Source organism: Chiloscyllium punctatum, chromosome 26 (assembly GCF_047496795.1).
Source record: "Chiloscyllium punctatum isolate Juve2018m chromosome 26, sChiPun1.3, whole genome shotgun sequence".
In the NCBI taxonomy this organism is placed as follows: Eukaryota; Metazoa; Chordata; class Chondrichthyes; order Orectolobiformes; family Hemiscylliidae; genus Chiloscyllium; species Chiloscyllium punctatum.
The window spans coordinates 25,715,532-25,737,207 of record NC_092764.1 but is presented as its reverse complement, the minus strand read 5'-3'; the positions used below and the strand labels follow the sequence as shown (position 1 = coordinate 25,737,207).

General features: G+C 39.8%; 1 protein-coding gene across 3 annotated transcripts in view; it reads left to right on the top strand.

The window, feature by feature from the left end:
• gan (gigaxonin) overlaps window positions 1–21,676 on the top strand; it is a 129,676-nt gene that overhangs the window by 88,962 nt on the left and 19,038 nt on the right. For 2 of the 3 annotated variants that reach the window (XM_072595959.1, XM_072595957.1), the window contains exon 10: window positions 21,155–21,264. In XM_072595959.1, the coding sequence (XP_072452060.1) occupies window positions 21,155–21,264 (110 nt within the window). Of the gene's footprint in view, window positions 1–21,154; window positions 21,265–21,676 lie in introns of those variants that run through there. The other variant, XR_011964241.1, reaches the window with a different exon arrangement.

The following is a 21,676-nucleotide window of genomic DNA, read 5'->3' as shown; positions in this document are numbered from 1 at the left end:
TGTATTTCATATTGCTTTCTCTTTGTGTGAGAGTACAATTGAGAGAAAAGACAGTCGATTGATGACATGTAGTCATAGTTTTTATTTTTCTGATTTGCTTGTGGGATGTGGGTGTCACTGGCTGGCCAATAAATATTGGCCATCCCTAACTCCTCTTGACAAGGTGGTGATGAGCTGCCTTCTTGAACCGCTGCAGCCCCTGCTGTAGATTGACCCACAATGCTATTAGGGAGAGAATTCCAGGATTTTGACTCAGCAACAGTGAAGGAATGGTGATATATTTGAAGTCTGGATAGTGAGTGGCTTGCAGGGGAACCTCAGGTGATGGTGTTCCCATGCATCTGCTGCCCTTGTCCTTCTAGATGGAAGTGGTCATGTGTTGGGAAGATGCTGTCTGAGAATCTCTGGTAGATTTCTGCAGTGCAATTTGTAGATGGTACACACTGCTGCTACCAAGTGTCTGTGGTGTAGGGAGTGGATGATTATGTATGTGGTGCCAATCAAGTGGGCTGCTTTGTCCTGAATAATGCCAAGATTCTTAAATGTTGTTGGAGCTGCATCCATCCAGGCAAATGCATCCATCACACTCCTGACTCGTGCCTTGTAAATGATGGATAGCTATGGGGAGTAAGGTGGTGACTTTTTCGCTGTGGTATTCCAAGCCTCTGACTTGCCACTGTATTCATATGGTGAGTCCAGTTGAGTTTCTGGTCAATGATAACCACCGATGTTGGTAATGGGGGAAACGCAGTGATGGTAACAAAATTGACTGTCAAGGGGTGCTGGTTACGTCATCTCTTATTGGAGATGGTTATTACCTGGCATTTGTGTGGCATGCATGTTATTTGCCACTTGTCAACCCAGGCCTGGATATTGTCCAGATCTTGTTGCATCTGGTCATGGACTGCTTCTGTATCTGAGAAGTCACAATTGGTGCTGAATGTTTTGCAATCATTGGCAAGTATCCTCATTTCTGTCCTTATGTTGGAGGGAAGGTCATTGCTGAAGCAGCTGAAGATTATTAGACCTAGGACACTACCCTGAGAAACTCCTGCAGAGATGCCCTGGAGCTGAGTTGACTGAACTCCAACAACCACAACCGCCTTCCTGTATGCCAGGTATGACTCCAACCAGTGGAGAGTTTGCCCCCTATACTCATTGATTCCAATATTCCTCAGGCTCCTTGATGCCACACTTGGCCGAATGCAGCCATGATGTCCGGGGCTATCACTCTCTCCTCACCTCTAGAATTCAGCTGTTTGGTCCATGTTTGAACCAACTGTAATAAGGTCAGGTGTTGAGTGGCTCTGGTGGAAACAAAACTGGATGTCATTGAGCATGTTATTGTTGAGCAGATGCTGTTTAAAAGCACTGACCTCTTCCATCACACTTTACTGATGATCGAGTGTGGACTGATGGGGCGGTATTTGGCCAGGTTGGATTTGTCTTGCTTTTTATGTACAGGACATACCTGGGCAATTTTCACAATGTCAAGTTGATGCCACTGTTGCAACTATACAAGAAGAGATCAACTGGGGGAGGAGCATGTTCTGGAGCACAAGTCTTCAGTCCTGTTGCCAGAATATTATCATGGCACATAGCCTTTGTGTGTCGGTTTGCCTCCAGTTATATCTTGATATCACCTGGAGTGAATCGAATTTGTTGAAGACTGGTATCTGTAATATTGGGGATCTCTGGAGAAAGCCAAGATCGAGCATCCACTTGGTACAACTGACTGAAGATTTCTGAAATTGCTGCAGCTTTATCTTTTGCATTGATATGTTGGGCTGTTCCATCATTGAGGATGGGGATATTTGTGGAGCTTCCTCCTCCAGGGAGTGTTTAATTGTCCAGAACCATTCATGATTGAATGTGGCAGAGCTTAGATCTGATTTGTTGATTGTGAGATCACTTAGCTCTGTCTTTTACTTGCTGCTTATGCTGTTTGGCACACAAGTAGTCCTGCTTGGTAGCTTCATCAGGCTGACTCCTCGTTTTTGATATGACTGGTGCGATATTCAAAAGAGAGAAGATTCAGAAAGATTTATTACATGTTAAAGGCGTCAAGGAGCAGAGAGTAAACAGGAATATGATATTGATAAACTAACAGCAGAGGAATCTTCAGTTATCATTTCACATCATAACTTGCACTCTATGTGTACAAATGTTAAAGCAAAAAATTTTTTTTTAAAAAAGGAAAATGCGCTATTTCTCTTCAAATTGTCATGGTGAATTTTTTTTAAACGAGAAGTAAATCCAGCATTTATGTACAAGAAATGTGTCCTTAGGTGTACACTGCTGTAGACAGCTCGACCTTATTGTCACTTGATGCTTCAATGTTATGAAGCAGTTAAACTATGTCCTTCTTTAGTCCCTAATTGTTCTTCAGGGAAAACTTGATATTTTCATCAAAATGGAAACTCCAAAAGCAAAAATTTGTGCTGGTGTAATGGTTTTAAATACTTCAACTGGCAATTTCTGGAAACTTTATTTGATTGCTTCCATTTGGATTCATCATCAGCAGTGCAAGTCCCCAAAGAAACAAGTCCCCTTTTTTTCAAATTATATAATGACTTCATTTGCAAGCAAAGACGTTATCAGTTAAGTAAAAAGCCTGATGAAAACCAGCTGTCAGCAGTTATGCTTTGTACATATTACCAAATCTAATTCCCCTACAGAAAATGTTCAGTTTTCCAAGACATTGTCGGCATGTTCAGAAATTGCTTATACCAGGAAGCAAACTTTCCTTGACATCAATGCTTCGCAAAACTGTTATTGAAGAATACATGGAAATTCTTTCTACATCATCTGCTCACTAGTGTTCAGGGATATGTAGATTAGTTGCATTAGTCAGGAGAAAATGTAAAGCAGTAGGGGAGGGGAATGGGTCTGGGTGGATTACTCTTCAGAGGGTCATTGTGGAACTGTTGGGCTGAAGGGCCTGTTTACACACTGTCTGGATTCTTATGTAATTTATTATGGCTAGAATCATTTTATTACTAGTGTTTTATTGCAAACTTTGAAATTGGTTAGTAAATTTGTAGATCTATTGCAGAAATTCTCTTCATCTCATCATTTTCCATTTAGGGTTGTCTTGCAATTTTCTGCTGGCTTGGAAGTAATATACTGACAGACAATGGTTTTGTGCAGCACCTTTATTCTTTTGGCACTTACAATGTGTTAGCTTACCTGAAAAAACAACAGCATTCCTAAAGTGCCATAAGACAGGTTTAATTGTAAAACTAAAAAAGTTGTCAAATTTTTGACAGTGGAAATGATATTCTTTTAACTTGTTATTCTCTCAGTATTAAGTTATATTCTGGAAAGATAATGGCAACAAATTAAAGTTCTGTCACGTAAGGCTCTTCAAATTTATTTTGATGTAGAAATATAAGTAATTGTAGTCTTAAACCAACACTCAGATCCTGTGCAGACCGACTGGCAGAGGTATTCACCAACATCTTCGACCTCTTCTTCTCCCCCCCTCCCCCCCCCCCCCCCCCCCCCCCTACACAAAAGCCCAAGTCCCTGGCCACTTCAAGAAGACCACCATCATCCCCATACCCTTAATAACAACCGCCCAGTGGCTCTGAACTCAGTCATTAAATGCTTCGACAGGCTGGTCGTAGTCCACATCACATCCAGTCTCCCAGCCTGCCTCACTCCCCTATAATTAGACTGCTGATGTAACAGGTCCACAGCAGAAGCCATCCATGGAACATCTGGGCAACAAGTACACCTACATCAGACTCCTGCTCATTGACTGCAGCTCTGCCTTCAACGCCATTATACCCTCCAGACTGATCTCAAAACTCTCTGACTTTTGTCTCGGCTCTACCTCTGCAACTGGATCTTCAGCTTCCTCACCCACAGACTGCAATCAGTGAAAGTAACTGCACGTCCGCCATAATAACACACGACACTGGAGCACCCCCCAAGATGTGTCTTCAGCCCCCTACCTGTACACGCCAATGACTGTATTGCCAAATTCCGAAAGATAGCCATCTATAAGTTTGTTGACAACACCACCGTAGTAGGATGGATATCTAACAACAAGTCAGAATACAGATGGGAGATAGAGGGCTTGGTGACGTGGTGCAGTGAGAACATTCTCTGTCTCAATATCAACAAAACTAAAGAACTAATCGTTGACTTCAGAAAGAAAGGAGGAGAACATGTCCCCATCTTTCTCAACAGAGCTGATGACCGACAACCTGTCCTGGACATCCCGCAGAGATGCAACAGTCAAGAAGGCACAACAACAACAACCTCTTCCTCAGGCAGCTCAGGAAATTTGGCATGTCTATAAGGACCCTCACCAACTTTTACTGATACAGCATTGAAAGCAAACTGTCTGGGTGCATAACAACCGAGTATGACAACTGCTGCCCAGAACTGTAAAAGAACTACATAAGGTTGTGAGCATAGCTCAGACCATCACGAAAGCCAACCTTCCATCCGTGAGCTCCATTTATACAGCACATTGCCACGGAAAGGCTGCCAACATCATCAAAGACCCATCGCACCCCAGTGATGATCTCCTACAACCTCTTCCATCAGGCAAAAGATACAGATGCCTGAACACATGCACTGACAGGTTCAGGAACAGCTGCTTCCTGGCCATTATTAGATTGATGAATGGACTCTGTAGCCTCAAGTAATGTTGATCTTGCTAATGTTGATCTCATCTAGTGCCCACCCTGTGTAATGTCACCTATGTGCCTCTGTCTGTCTTTTTGATCTGTACATTCTTGCTTACTATGATCTGCCTGTACAGCTTGTACACAAAGCTTTTCACTGTCACATGTACTGAAGTACAGTAAATCGATCAATCAAACACAGATTCAGATATTAAATGGTCTCTTAGCTTCCTGAGACTACTTAATGATGAACTTCATTGAATCAATTTCCTGACCGATGAGAAAATCGGTATTGTGGATTCTACATACAAATAGTTGTTAAAAGGTTGCGGGGGGTTTATCTTTCAGGCCTTCAACATATCAGGTATCTGATCAGATGTATAATTTCCAAATGCAGGACTCCGAGACAGGAAAAGCCCTGGTTATTAACCACTATTTAAGATTATGCCTTCTCGTTCTTAGTGAAACCAAGTTGAGAGGGTGAACCAATGAAAATGTAAGTAAAGGTTTAAGTAGAGTAATACCTCCACAACTGAGGTGAGCATATAGCTTTTTCTATAAGAACTGCACCTTGTACAAATGATGTACTGAATTTCTTATTACCAATAATCCTGATGAATGTCTTATGCCTGAAATGTCGATTCTCCTGCTCCTTGAATGCTGTCTGACCTGCTGTGCTTTTCCAGCACACCACACTTTTCGACCCATTACCAATAATATGCCTAGCTTCCCTTGCATCTAAGTCATGAATACTCTGGTTCAGCCTCAAACTTGCCAGCTAGATTAATGGAATAGGTGGCAGGGGAATTGATTTTCTCAGAGGGGATCCAAAGGCAGTAGTTTAATTCTTTCTAATATTTGGGGTTGGAGCAGCATTCTGTTCATCCCTAGATAGCTATCAGGAAAGCAATCTGACTATCTACAAAAAAAAGCAAGTTTGGGAGAGATGGCGGTAAGATACAACTGGATGTCATCTCATACATGTGAAAATGAATGCATGTTAATGAATAATCTAGCTGAGGGGCAACATGCAGATGAGAAATAGACGGCCAAGAATCAATCCTTGCGAGTCAACAGAGGAACGGTGAAGATGCAGGAAGAGAAGCCGTAGCAGATAATTCTGAGACCATGATTTGATGGATTAGAGCTGAACCAGCGAAACACAGTCTAGTTAGTGACAATGGAGGTGCATTGGAAACTATTGAACAAGCCCAGTTCACCTGACTGGCAATTTTACAGACTGTCATTTGCTAAGAGTTATTTCAGTACTGTGGCTGAGATGGAAATCTGATTGGAGGGACTCAGAAATTGAGTTCTGGGAAAGATGGATGGTATGGATTTGGAAGATGACGCATTCAACAATTTTACTGAAGAAGAAATGGAAGTAGATGAAAAGGCAGAAAGGGAATGAGATGAGAGAACAACTGTTAATCTCTGTTTACATAAGAGCAAAGAAAGGAAACATTTATTGTCATCAGTTATTGAGAATAGGGTCAATGGAGCATGAATTAGTTCTCAAATCATAACCTTGAAGAAGCATGAGAAGAAATGACAACAAAATAGAAAAGTACAAGTTTTAAGGATAAGGCAACTGAGAATGTCTTCTCCTGCTGGCATCTTGCCCTCTCCTATGGTGGTGTGCATTGAACTGCCATTGAATTAGCAGTGCATACATCCAGGAACCTCAACAGACATCCTACTAACCTCCATCATCTATGTCATGATTTGTTAGAGGGACCTTTACAAACAAAGTAGCACATAGTGACTGGCTAACATCTCACCAAGTGTAGACCAGAATCTTACATAGGCAACATTGATGCAAGATGTGAAACTTACATCTTTGCAGTTCTCTTGCATGTTTCACTGGCACAGATTGTACTTGGTAGCACAATGGAAACTGTGTGGTCAAGTGGATGGTGTAGGATGCCCAGACCATGTAGTCACTGGAAGACTGATATTGCTCTGCTGATTCTTTGTATGGACTTCTGTTTCTCCAGTACCATCGCTGGAGAAGTTATCATAGGAAGGGGAAGTGATTGACACCTTCTATATTCTGTTGCCCAATTATGATAGGGCAGCAAGGATGTCTTCCTGAAAAAAAGGCCTAAACCTAAAAGGCCTAAAAATGCCATCATGCACGAGCCTACACTGCCTGGCTGAGCTCGTCCTCACTAAGAACAATTTCTTCCTTAACTGCTCTCACTTTGTTCAGGGTTGGTCATATTGGTACCAACATGGGCCTCAGTTATATCTGTCTCTTTGTGGAGTATGCGGAATATTCCTTGTTCCAGTCCTACTTGGGCCCTCACCCACAGCTTTTTCTCCGGTATATCAGTGACGTCATCAGTGCTGCTTCCCTCTCTCATCCAGAACTGGAAAGGTTGATCTGTTTTGCTTCCCATTTCAACCACGGTCTCTCATTCACCTGGTCCATTTCTTACTCCACTCTTCCCTTCCCTTCCCTGACATCTCTGTTTCCAGTTGTTGGGTTAGGCTCGCTACCAATATCCACTATAAGCCCACTGACACCCACAGTTACCGTGATTACTGTATATACCCATGTATAGATTGAATTTTGAAGACATTTTTAAAGTTGAAACTAGGGGTCGACTAATACATGAGATTGTTTTGGAGGAGGTGAAATTCATGCTTTGTATAAGTCATAAAACGGACAACGAGAACCAAATCTCTCTCTAAAATAATAAACAATAAAAGGAAAAAGAATTATGGCTATTATTGAATATTTATCGGCAAAATAACGGTCTCTATTCTGCCTGCTACGGTAGATAGGGCAGCAAAATGTCTTCCTGGAAAAAAAGGCCTAAACCATCCTCATCATGCACCAGCCTCCTCTGCATGCTGAGCTCGTCCTCGCTATGAATAACTTCTTCCTTAACTGCTCTCACTTTGTTCAGCCTTGGTCATATTGGTACAAACATGGGCCTCAGTACTGTCGTACCATATTCCAGATAGCAGTACCGTGAAGCGCATGTTGGTCTACCCATATGTACAAACGTTAACAGGCATACCACCAGGTGATCAGGACATCTACTGGGGGTATTTGTACAACGCAATTCATGAAATAAAAGCAAAGGAGCAGGAAAAACAAAAAAAGACTGATGATATTTTATTCAGAAAATGCCATATGAAACCGTTAAAGACGGTAAACACTTCACCTAAAAAAAAAACTGATATTCACAGCAAAAACCACTTCTCAAGATATATCGCAAATATTATGGGATAGCTGCTTAAAACAAAAGTTACATGCAAGGGTCCATTAGAATCCTTCACATTCACTTCCTTATCACTTGCACCACTGAATAATTCTTTCTAGTTGTCTATGTCAAGCATATCGTCGTATGGATCATCTTGATCTGCACTCTCAAGGGCATCATCAATTGATTTATCATCACTTTCATCTGACCATAAAAAGTCATCCTCTGTACCATCTAAAGCATTAGAAATTGCACATTTTTTTTGAAGGCTTTCACAATAATTTCAGTTTCCATCTCTTTCCAGGACTCAACAATCCAGTCACATACAGTTGCAAGTAATGGAACATGCATGTTACCACCCTTTAAAAAGCTTTTTTCCCCCCTTATTGCATCCAAGTACTAAATCCTTAAAAGGTTTACTGATGCTAATATCCAGTGGTTGCATCATGCTTGTAAGGCCTCCAGGAATCATTGCAACATTAGTATTATTAGCTCGAAGTTCACTGATAACACTTTTCACTCTGTGTGATCTGAACATATCCCAAACCAGTAAGCTTTTTTTCCTTTCTAAGTCTTGCTCACATATTCCAGACCTCCCTAATCCAAGTCTTGCAGCTACCTTCATCCATCCATCCTTTTTCATGAACGAGGACAGCAATGCCTTTCGGAAATTTCCGTTTGGGCAGAATTTTCAGCTTAAAAATCACCGTAGACTTTAACTTTGTTCCATCTGCCATACAACTGAGTACCACAGTGTATTGACTCCTTTCATGGCCAGCAGTCTTAACCAAAACTGTTTTTGCTCCAATCTGGTTCACAGTTCTGTTCCCTGGCATATCAAACTTCATGGGGGTTTTGTCCATATTGTGGATGCATGTCACTGTGTACCAGTTTTTCGTCCGACTTCTGATTACAAAGTGATGGAACTCTTGGTAGATGTTGGACAATGTTGGTTTTCTGTCTGAGCATTAAATTGTACCTTTTCATAAACCTACTGCACTATCCAGCACTGGCTTTGAAATCACTGAATCCATCTTTTATCACTTTGTTTTTGCTGCATATTCTGATACATTAAGTCTCTATGGTTCCATTCTGATGACAATGAATTACCCAGTCAGCAATCTTTTGTTCTAGTTGTGGCCACTTGTTTAGCTTTCCTTGGTTGGCATACTTCTGTTTTGGCATAGGTTGACCTTTAACAGTGTAGCTGTTTTCCTCCAATCTTGGACAGGTTTTTCAGAAACACAGAACTCCCTCACAGCTACACTACTGTTGTTATTATCTGCAACTTAAATAACTTTTAATTTAAACTGTGCTGTAAACATTTTCTTTGTGATGGCATTTTGTCAGAAAAATTTGGTGAGTTTTACAGTTTTCAGAGCACAACTGTACGTGACACTTCTAAGAAATTGGCGCACAGCAGGAAGACAAGGTCAAGGGCTGCCATAAAGTATATATTTGCATGCACAGGTCAAATATATGTATGGTAATTATTACATAAATATACTTTATATATGTAAGTTATCAACATTCAATTTAACAATTTGAAAATCGCGTTGCATAATTAAATGCTGATGCGCGTAATGTAATGAAACTGGTATTGTGTTTGAATCAAAAATGTGCAAATCATGACCTATATGGTCAGGAAGAGAGTTTTGAAAAACTAGCGTTGATTTATACACGCAGTACATGAAAAATACAAGATTTTTTGGCCAAAATAAGGGTTCAACTTATTCAAGAGGTCAACCTATACATGAGTATATATGGTATATTTTCTATCACTTTGCTTTCTTGAAATGCTTTGTTCCATTCTCCGGGTTCTTCCATCTCTGTCGCATTAGTTCCAATGATGCCACCTTCTTACTCAACCGAGGATTCCCCACTACTGCTCTTGATCGGCCCTCACTCAGATCCAACATATCTCCCCCACTTTGACCTCATTCCTTTTCTTCCCTCCCGTAACATTGACAGAGTACCCCTAGTCCTCACTTACGATCTCATCTACATTCAAAGGATCATAAACTGCCATTTCTGCTACTTTCTTCAGGATGCCACCACCAGACATGTTTTCCACCCCTTCCTTGTCAGCATTTTGCAGGGATCATTGCCTTTGGGACACCCTGATCCACTCCTCTTCTATTCCCAACATTTCTCTACACCCCATGGCTCCTTCCCAAACAATCGCAGACAGTGTAATACCTGACCATTTATTTAATCCTCCCTCACTATCCAAGGCCCCAGACACTTTGCACGTAAAGCAGCCATTTACCTGCACTTCACTCACTCTGGTCTCCTGTATTTACTGCTCACAATATGGTCTGGTTTACTTTGGGGAGACAAAATGCAGACTGGGTCACTGCTTTGCAGAACACCTAAGTTCTATCCACCAAAATGGTCCAGATTTGACTGCAACTTAAACACACTGCAAAGTTCCCAACTTCCCGGTCTCGGGCTTGCTGCGGTGCTCCAGCAAAGCTCAGCACAAGCTTGAAAAATCATAGAATCCCTACAGTGCAGAAAGAGGCCATTCGATCCATCAACTCTGCACTATCCCACCTAGACCTTGCCCTCTATCTTATCTCTGTAAGTCCAGGTCCACCATGGTAAACCCACCCACCATACACATCCCCACACACAACAAGGCAATTTAGCCTGGCCAATCCACCTAACATGCACATCTTCAGACTATTGGAGAAAACTGGAACACCCAGAGGAAACCCATGCAGTCATTGGAAGGACAGGCAAACTTGGCACACAGAGTCACCCAAGGATGGAATCTAATCTGGGTCCTTGGTGCATTGAAACAGCAGTGCTAACCACTGTGTCACCATGCCACCCTTCTTTTCCACTTGGGATCCTGCAGCCTTCACAATTCTGTCAAGTTCAATAATTTTATAGCCTGTGCACCTTTTCCCATGTCCTTTTCTCAGTCTCCATGCATCATGCCTTGTCATCACATGGGCTGCCACCAATAGACCCCATTAGCATCTGTTATTATTTCTCCCAGGCTAACCTTTACCCATTCCTTTGTCTACCCAACTGTTTTTCTCTCTGGGCTCTATCTCCATCCATTGTTACACCTCCCCATCTTCAACATTTATGCCTACCTTTTATCCAGCTAAAATCAGTTCTGAAGAAGGGTCACTGGACCTGAAATGCTCTCTCTCCATAGGTACTTCCAGAACTGCTGACTTCTTTCAGCGATTTCTGTATTTGTTTTTGATTTCCAGTGTCCGCAGTTCTTTGTGTATTTTTTTAGTTTAGGTATTTTACAGTACTTGTGGAACTTTGTTATTCATTTTAAAAATGTAATTTTGAAATTTTCCATGCACGTTTTGTTACTTTTCAGTTATAAAGTTTATTGTGATTTTGTTGCTTCTGAAAGGTGAAATGATGTTAAAATTAGATGTTAATTCCGAGTTACGTTAACACTATAATAAGTTGTGATCTTTTCATAGATGTGTTCAACATTGTGATACCCTTCTCATATTTTATATGCCACCTGATGATCACATCCATGTTTTATTGCTGAAAAATAATTTCTTTAGGTTGTTAGGAATTTTGCTCTTTATCAAAACATTCTTTAACAAGTCATCAAGGTCGATGTTTAATGGGAGTTTTACATTTAGATTTCAAGCTTAGAAATAATGGATTTTGAAAAAATCTACATATTCTATCAAAGCACATTACATACTGATTCCTCAAAAAAAGGATCTAAAATCAAGAATTCAGTAAATAATTTAAATACAATGATTGTTTTAACATGTGTGACCTGCTTGGCCGGTCAGCTGAATGGAGACGACGGTGACATTTCCGACCCTGAAGAAAGAATGGTGATTTAACATCATTGTTCCTTAATCACTGAAACCTTGGTCAACACAGAGTTCTGGTTTGGTTTCTCTTCATTTTGCCTTGGGGAAGGCATTGTAACAGTTCACAAAACATGCACACATACACTCAAGTGAATTTTCCTTTTACTGGCATATAGTAACAAGTGGCCATCTGTTTTATGTCCTGTTTGATTATTGTTTCTAGAATAGAAATGAGAATCAGATGGTCTGTGAAACTACTATTACTAATCCGCTTTTGCCAGATAATAAAAATGAAAATCCAACCCATTCTGTTCCTTCTAAAATGTTTCCGACCTAAAGTATGCTTTGGATTAGTTTTTGCCTCTTTATTAAAGTCAGTGTTTTCTCCACTTAATGTATGTTAATTAGGTTCTGATGGTTTTTAATACTATTTTTAGGGGAAAATGTTACTGACTAGACATTTTATAGGCATCTGGGAGACAGGAGTGTGGAGACAGTAAAGTGATGGGGAATTACATTGAGACAACTAACTGATGCAGTGTGATCATTGGAGTTTTGACAATTGAAGGCCCATTTAAGGGGCATTTTCCCAGGATGATCATTTTGTCAGTGAAGAACTGCATGCTGCAGGTTGGGAGGCTTTTAGTTGCAAGTTTGAAACCTTTTTGAGGTTCCTTGGGGCAGCCAACATGTCTGGATTTTCTATGATTTAAGGAGTGCCACAGTAGCAAAGGACATCAATACATGCTCAGCCTGCTGCTACAGGGATTTATGTCTGATCATCATGACCTGACAGCTCAGAGGAACTTGTTTTTATTCTTTCATGAGATGTGGGCATCACTGGTAAAACCAACATTTGTTGCCCTCCTTAATTGCCCTTGAACAAGAGTAATTTTTTTTAGCCCATTTGAGAGGGCAGTTTAGGGTCAACCGCATTGTTTGGAGAAGTGCTCACTTTGCCCTTGCTACTTCAGGAGTTGTCACATATATTACTGGTGCTGCTGAGGTTGCTGGTTGTCTGATTGGGCCAGCCATGTAGAAGGTCTACTTGCCATCCATAAGCAGCCATTTCCCTGCCTGCTTGCTCTTGATTATCTCCTCCTGGCAATATCCTGAGGGATGATCCATCCCTTGCCCTAGTGTGCTCATCACCTGAGAAACTCCCCAGTGTTGGGATTCCCACTTGCCTTCAACACGACTATCTATCCCACCAAGGTTCTGATGAAATAAAACTAAAATGGACATTTCTGGTTCCAAATTTTAAAGGGATTCGCTGTTACTTTGAGAATGATATATCATTTGGAAGATGTTTGGTTCACTTGTTCATTTCTGAAGGACTCCAAGCCCTTTGCTATGACCTTGCAAGCAAAATAATAAAGTTGTATTGTTAAAGAAACTGGACCACGTGAGAATTATAAATGAAAATCAATTTAATGTCAGTAGTTAATGTTCAATTAAGAACTCAAGATATTACCAAAACTGCATAGGATTTCTTTAACTGTTAACTAACTTGATGATAAATTTCCTGTTATAGACAAAATATTTGTACAGAGTCAACAATGCAAAATCCAGACAATAAGGGGCAATTTATTTGACTTTGTCAAATATTGAGATATCATCCAGTGTTCCTTTCTAATTGAACAGTAATATGAATTCTTATTCCTCTGTATGCTTAATCGCATTTTCTTGTGACTTTGCTGTTAAAGGTTACCATCAATAAGGACAATTGTTTGTCTAGTTAGGACATTCCAGGCAGTTGATACATAATGATGTGCTTGTTGTATTATAATGTAATCAGTGCGTATCTGAATGGTTCATGGCTTTATTACCAGAAAAAAAGATTAATGTAAAATCGCATAAATTTTGTCAAAATAAGTAAAATGTAAATTGCTGAAGCTTTTGTCCCTTCCTTCATGGATTTCAACAGGCTTGGGATGCAGTTAATATTATCTGGTACATTTAAAAATGATTCAGTTTAATAGTTTACGTAATAAAAATGTCAGTACACTTTTGCCATAACAGTTTATAAGTTTGTAGTGAAATTGTTGATTCGTCTGGTTGATTCTTCTGGAAAGATTATAGCCAGATTTAATAAATCAGTATGAGGTTTGCCTTTGATAACAGGTGTGAATTTTCCAATTTGTATGTTGTATGCTATGTTAAGGAGCACTTTGGATTTATTTCTATTCTTACTGGCCACTTCTGTAATTCCCCTCATTCTGATTCCTGCAAATGATATTAAATGCCTGGAATAATGCGACTTTGAGCTCAATGTGAAATTCTTACCCCCAAAACTGTAGGAAAACTTGGGAGTATGTAGAAAGAAATCTTCATTAAGAACCAATCCTCCAACTCAGCACTCCCTCTTGAACTGTCCCACCAGTCCATTTTTCTTCCCACCTATTTGCTCCACTCTCCCCTTGGACATATCACCAACACACCTCATTTGCATCTACCTTTTCAGCTACCCTCAACCCCACCCCCCACCCTCTCAGCTGTCCCTGCTCATTCCTGATGAAGGGCTAATGTCTGAAACATCAATTCTTTTGCTGCTCGGATGCTGCCTTACTTAGTGTGCTTTTCCAGCTTGTCAACTATCATTAAGTATTGCCTATTATGAATTCTTGATTATTTTATACACTGGTAGCTTATTGTAGCTTTTGAAGTAGTTACTTGGTGATAATGGTGAAATTATGTATTTGACTTTTAGATTCACATGCCATTATCTAAAGCAGCGTGATAATTAGAATATTTACATGTAGGACAAAAATATGCAATGCAATTTAGATTGGAGATATTATTTTCTCGTCTAATTGTAAGACTGTAAGAAATAGGAACAGGAATAGACTACTTCTTCCTTTTAAGAAGTTCTGTAATTAATGTGGTCATGGCTGGTGCAATGTTCTTCACGTCCCCTTTCCTATTTTTTTTCTGTAACCATTGAATGTTCTGCTGGTCAAGAATCTGTCTAAAATATACCTTATGATTCTGCCCCCACGAGTCTCTGTGATAAGGTATTCCAAAGACACTCGACCCTCTGAGACAAGAAATTTCTCCTCATCTGAGTTAAATTAGCATCCCTTCATTCTGAGACTATGCTTTCTGATTCTAGACTCTCCCATGAAAGGAAACATCCTCTTAGCATTTACCTTATCAAGCTCCAATGAGACCACTTCTCATTCTTCTTAACTCCAGTGAGTAAAGTCCCCAACCTGTTTAACCTTTGCTCATGAGATAATCTCTCCATATGAGGAATCATCCCAGTGAGCCTTCTCTGAACTGCCTCCAGTGAAGTGCTGCCATGCCTTAGATAAGGAGACCAAAACTTCCCACAATGCTTCAAATGCAGTCTCACTAGCACCTTGGACTCCAAATCCCTTGAAATGAGAGCGAACAGTCTGTTTATCTTCCTGATTACCTACTACCTGTATGCTAGTTTTCTGTGTTTTGTGCACAAGTTACCACCCTTTGTGTTGAGTTCTCTGTAGTTTTTCTCTACTTAAATAATACTGTTCTTTTGTTCTCCCTTCTAAAATGAACAACTTCACATTTTCCTACATTATACTCCATTTGCCAACTTGTTGCCCACTTACTTAACCTATCAGTATCGATCTAAACCATTTGCCTTTCCACGTATTTTTTTCACTCATAACATTTTCGTTTAATATTCAAAACATCTTTTGCAAATTTCACAAATCCACTCCCCTCTGGCTAAAAGTGTGGTGCCAGAGGGCTGCTAATGACGTTTAGAAAAGATGAAAAGGATGGCCCAAGTCATTACAGTTCAGTCTGCCTAACATTGTGATGAGTGTATTATGAAGAAAGAATTTGTGATACTGTCGCAGAACCTTTCAAGAGAAGGACTTTTGCCCGAAACGTCGATTTTGCTGCTCCTCAGATTCTGCCTGAACTGCTGTGCTCTTCCAGCACCACTAATCCAGAAACAGATTAAACAGAGATAGGCATCACAGATTTGTTAAGGAGCTAGAAGGTTGTTGAGAACAAACTCAGAATGCTGGAGAAACTAAGGTTGGCAGCATCTGTGGAGTTGGGATGTTTTCTCAGAGCTGAAAGGAGTTGGAAAACATTTTCTTAATCCACTTTTGCCCAAAGTGGAGGCATAGTGAGGGGGCAGTTAGCACAGTGGCCCAGTGCAAGAGACAAAGGGATTTGTTAATGGTGGTGAAAGAGAAAGAGTTGCAAAATAAAGTGTGAATTGGAGAGAATGGGTTCATTATAATAGAGGAAATTTTTTTTCTCTTTTATTCCTGCATGAACTATGGTCAGTTTTGAACTGGCTAAATAGTCAATGTCTCGTTCCTGAATAGTTTGTTTAAAAGTAATAGCTACGTTAGTACTGGTGTCCCATGGACCAGTCAGGAAGCTAAAAACTTCTGGGATCCAAGGGAAAATGCTCAACTGGATCCAACATTAGCTCAGTAGTGGGAAGCAAAAGTTTATAGTTGCTGGGTAGTTTTATGACTGCATGGTTCTTTTCAAGGAAACTCTGCAGTGGCTTCTTGCTGTTCATTGTATGTATGAATGGTCTGTTCTTGCATGTTGGACATGATTAAGTTTGCATAGAATTTGGCCATGTCATTGATAGCAGGAAGAACATATACTGCAAGGCGATAGCAACAAACTGGTTAAGTGGACAGAACATTAAATTCAGTCCAGAGAAGTGCAAGATTTGGAAAGACAAGTAAGAAAAATATAATAAATTTCAGAATTCTGGCAAGTATTTGAAAATAGCAGGATGAGTATAAAATCCTTGTTAGACATCTGTTAATGTATTGTGTACAGTTGTAGGTGCCACATTGCAAGAGAGATGTGAATGTATAGGAGGGAATGCAGAAGCAATTTATAAGAATGGTTCCAGGAATGAAAATCTTCAGCTATGAGGATAGATTGAATAAGTTAGGACTGTGAAGGAAAGTGAAGTAGCATAAGATGCAGGGTGTACGAGCTGGATGGATAGACAACTGGCTGGGCAGCAGGAGACAGAGTAGTGGAAGAGAGTTTCTCAAAATGGAAAACTGTGACCTGTGTTGGGATCACTGTTAGTTGTGATTTGCATAAATGATCTGGAGGAAGGTATAGGTGGTTTGATTAGCAAGTTTGCAAATGACACCAAGACTGACGGAGTAGCAGATACTGAAGGAGGCAATCAGAGAATGCAGCAGAATATCAACAGGTTAGAGAGTCGGGCAATGCAATGGCAGATGGAGTTCAATCCAGGCAAATGTGAGGTGATGCATTTTGGAAGATCCAATTCAAGAGCAAACTATATAGTAAATAGAAAAGTCCTGGGGAAAATTGATGTACAGAGAGAGCTGGGTGTTCAGGACCATTGTACCCTGAAGGTGGCAATACAGGTCGATAGAGTGGTCAAGAAGGCATATGGCGTGCTTTCCTTCATTGGACGGGGTATTGAGTACAAGAGTTGGTAGGTCATATTACACTTGTATAGGTTTGGCCACATTTGGAATACTGCGTACAGTTCTGATCGCCACATTACCAAAAGGATGTGGATGCTTTGGAGAGGGTGCGAGGAGGTTCATCAGGATGTTGCCTGATATGGAGGGCACTAGCTATGTAGAGAGGTTTAGTAGATTAGAATTATTTTCTTTAGAAAGACACAGGTTTGGGGGGTGGGTGGTACCTGATTGAGGCCTACAAAATCATGAGAGGTATGGACACAGTGAATAGCAAGAAGCTATTTCCCCAGAGTAGAGGACTCCATTACAAGGGGTCACGAGTTCAAGGTGAGAGGGGAAAAGTTTAAGGGAAATATGCGTGTAAAGTTCTTTACGCAGAGGGTGATGGGTGCCTGGAACGAATTGCCAGTGGAGGTGGTAGAGGCAGGCGTAATATAGTGTCATTTAAGATTTATCGAGACCGATACATGAATGGACAAGGAGTAGAGGGTTGCAGATCCTTAGGAAATAGGCAACAGGTTTAGATGGAGGATCAAGGGCCGAAGGGCCTGTTCCTGGGCTGTAAATTTCTTTGTTGTTTGACTGCTGCCCTTGGAAAGAAGGAGGCTGAGTGGAGATTTGATAGAGATTTTCAAAATTGTGAGCAAATGGATAGACTAGATAAGAAGAAACTTATCCTGCTCATAAAAGATAAAAGAACAAGAGGGCATAGATTTAAATGATGTGCAAATGAAGCAAGAGTGATGCAAAAATAAATTCACGCAGTGTGTAGTTAAGATATAAAATGCACTCCTGGAAATGTATTAGAAGAGGGTTCATTTGAGTTATTCAATGGGACATTGGATGATTATTTGGATAGAAATGGTGTACAGCAGAATGGAGAAAAGGCAGGAGATTGACAGTAGGTAATAGAACCGGTATAGGCAAGATGGACTTGATGGCCTCCTACTGGCCCATAAGAATGTGTGATTTTGTGATGTAGACAAGATGATCATAGAGGCATGTGGGATACTTACCTCTATCAGCCTGGCCTAGAATGCAAGAACAGAAAGGTTATGCTAGAACTGTTTATTAAAAATAGTTAACCTGTAGGTATAGTGCTGCATACAGTCTGGTCAGATCATGAGAGGGTAAACGAGATTTGATAGCATGTTACCAAGAATGGAGAATTTAGCCTAGGAGAAAAAATGTGTTCCATTCTTTGGAACAGAGGAGATTGAGTTGAGGTGGATAGAATTATGGATGAAATAGTTAACATGCGGAACTGTTTTCATTAGCAAAGTGGTTGATAGGCTAATTGGAAACGCTTCTACAAATCTATGCATTACTATATTCATAGTTTTCTGCAATGTTATCTTTTTTCGAGTCATTGCATAATCGAACTCATCAAGATCACACAAAAGATCTTTCTAGCATAACAGATATGTTCTAGTGCAATCTAGTATTAAGTTTATGGTTTTCATTTGCATATTTTCCTTGGTGCCACATGCTTTTTGAGCAGACCTCACGGTCTTCACAAGTCAGAATACTGCTCAAATATTAATGTAATAAAACTGCGAACCTTGGGCCTTTTGCTTCAGCTTGTTGGAATCTGTCATGTCAATTAAGAATATACACCCTGTTAAGGACAATGTATAACTTTAACTTCTGTGTGTTAGGAAGGACAAAGAATCATACAGAACTACAGCATAGAAAAAGGCCCTTTGGCCCATTGTATCCGCTTTGGTCAAAAGCAACTACATAACTATTTTACTCCCACTTTCCACCACTTCGCTCCTAGCTTTATATGCTTTGGCATTGCAAGTGCACATCCAAACAATATTTAAGTGTTATGAAAGTGTCTGCTTTCTACCTTTGTTTGGAGGCTGTGATTTCCAGATGCCCACCACCTTCTGGGTGAAAATGTTTTTCCTCACATCTCCTCCAAGTCTTCTGCCCGTTGCCTTAAATCTGTGCCCCTGGTCAATGATCCCTCTACCAAGAGGAAATGTTTTGTCCTGTTTACCCTATTTATGCCTCTCATAATTTTGTACATTTCATTCATGACCCCTCTCAACCTACTATGTTCTAAGGAAAACAGCTCTAGACTGCCAACTCTCTTCATAAACGAAACTCTCCAACTCAGGGAACATCTTGCAACCTTTCCAGTGCTATCTCATTTCCACCCCCCCCCCATCTAAAATTTAGATTTGAGAACTGCATACAATACAGTAGCTGTAGTTTAACCAGCATTTTGTCCAGTTCCAACATAATCTCCCTGTTCTTAAACTGTATGTACTGGCTTTAAAAAAAAAGCGAAGATGGGTACTCACTTTTATAATTTTATTTTTGATGGGGCAATTTAATGTTTTGTTTAATGCTTTCTAGTGAGGTTTTAAACCCTTGAGGTGAACGGTCCCTGCCTTTTTCAAAGCAAAAGTAGAGAAAAATGCTTTTGCTTTGTGACAGGTTCAATGACATGAGGAAGGAAGAACAACCCAGAAAGTCAGTCAGTAAGTTCAAGGTATGCCAGAGAGTGAAGGACTGCTGGACTTTGGGTTGAGGGAACTCAAGTAGTTGCTCTGAAATTAAAATAATAGTTTATTTCAGTTTGCAATTTGCTTTGTGTGTTTTGAGGAGAGTCACCAGAGGCATGAGGATATCCATCAAAATTGTCAGGAAGGAAATTTGGTTGCAGCTGTAGCAGGCTTGATGCTAGAGCTTTAATGCAAAAAGCTTTCGTGTGGAGATAGTAAATCATCACAGAGGTTTGGATGTTTCTAAGGGTATTACTGGATAAATGATAACTATGAATTTAAATACTTTCCAATCTTTCACTTAGTCTAGTATAGTGCATGTTTTTCTTGTTTAATAAACATTTTTGTTCTTTCTGTTAAAAGTACACTGGCTAGCTTGTGTAAATGTGTTCAGTAACTGACCTCCACAGTTTAAAAAAACAAAGTTAGAATTTAACAAGCCAGATTTTGCTCTGGGATCTGTCTTGTCCAGTATTAACATCAGCTGGAATCATGACAACCTATATCAGCGATTATAAACCACTAGGTAAATTTAATAAACACCAAACAGGTAAATAAACAAGCAACTTATTCAGAGTGCTTGCAAACAATAATGATTTCTTTGAAATGCTAGAAACAACAAATAATCTTTTACTGTGCTACCAATTCACATTTAAACAAATCCTTGAAATGTTATAATTAGCTGTATATGTGCATTTGAGCTACTATAGCATCAAAGACCTCACCATTTTCTCTGACTTGTCTTTTGTATTACAGTATGTAGTTTCAAACTTCTTTTGAAGTTTTCTCTGAACAAATGAGGTTAAAATGTTATTCGTCATAACTAGATTTAAGTAGATAGACAGCATTCAAACTGGCATTTCCCACAGATATGGAGCAGTTGAAAATATGCAGACTGGTATTTATTACAATGGCGGTATTTGGCATGTTGTGCCTTCCGATTCTCCAATGCTAAATTAGCTGTGTAAGTAGTTAGAATATGGCAGTCATTGTGGAGGTGGATAGGGAATAACGTAAAAATCCATTGTAAAAATGTACTGCAGTGTCACGCTAATGGAATCCAGAAGTGTTCTCGCCATTAATTTTCTTTTGTTAATGGGAATCACTGGAAAAATGCAGAATTATGTATCTTTATAAGTAATGGTACAAATCAAGAATAAGGTATATGGAGATAGTGAGGGAAGGTGGAATTGCAGTTGGGCCATGATTTTATTGAATGGCAGAACAGACTAAAAATGCCAAATGGCCGACACCTGTTCCAATTTCTTATATTTTCATACACCCTCATAAATTTATCCAACATCAGTTAGTTGCTGTGAATCGAATCGTTGCATAACCTGCAAAAATGAACTTTCTTTATTATTTGATCTATGAAGTTTTATTGTATTTCTGCACTAAAACAAGCTATGAATGCTTCACTAAAGAAAATGTCAGATGTTGCAAATATCATGTTTCATACTAAGTTGACCAAAACAACCTTTTACAGCCCTAATCACACCTTTAATGACTTTAGTCTCTACTGTTGTTTTACAGATGGATATATTTGAATGATCAATCATTGTGCATCCCAACAAGCTCCTCTTTTGTGTATGGTGCTGTGCCCATTGGTGCCAGCATTTATGTTATTGGCGATTTGGACACAGGTGAGTTTCTGGCGATTGAAAGTTAGGGTTCAACCTATTTTTTCAAAATTCAGAATAGTACTTTGCTGCAGCAACATCCTATATTACAAGGTAGTGCATGGTGACTTCTAAACTGGGATTCTTTTCACACTATACAGCACGAATTCTAAATTTGACTAAGTTATTGGAGAACCACAATGCAGAAGGTAAGTCCTTCTGGGGAAAGGAATAAAGAAAACTTCAGTTACTTTATTCACCTCTCAGCAACTAAGGGAAAGGTTTGAAAGAAGTTGATAGCCACACTTAAAAAGTACCATTGCTTATTTAACTCATCCACAAATTAATTTTTAGGTTTTATACTTTTAATGTAAATGTAAATTGGCTGTCAATAAAGGTTACTTTAAAGTAATTAGCATGGAAAATAAGAATGTGT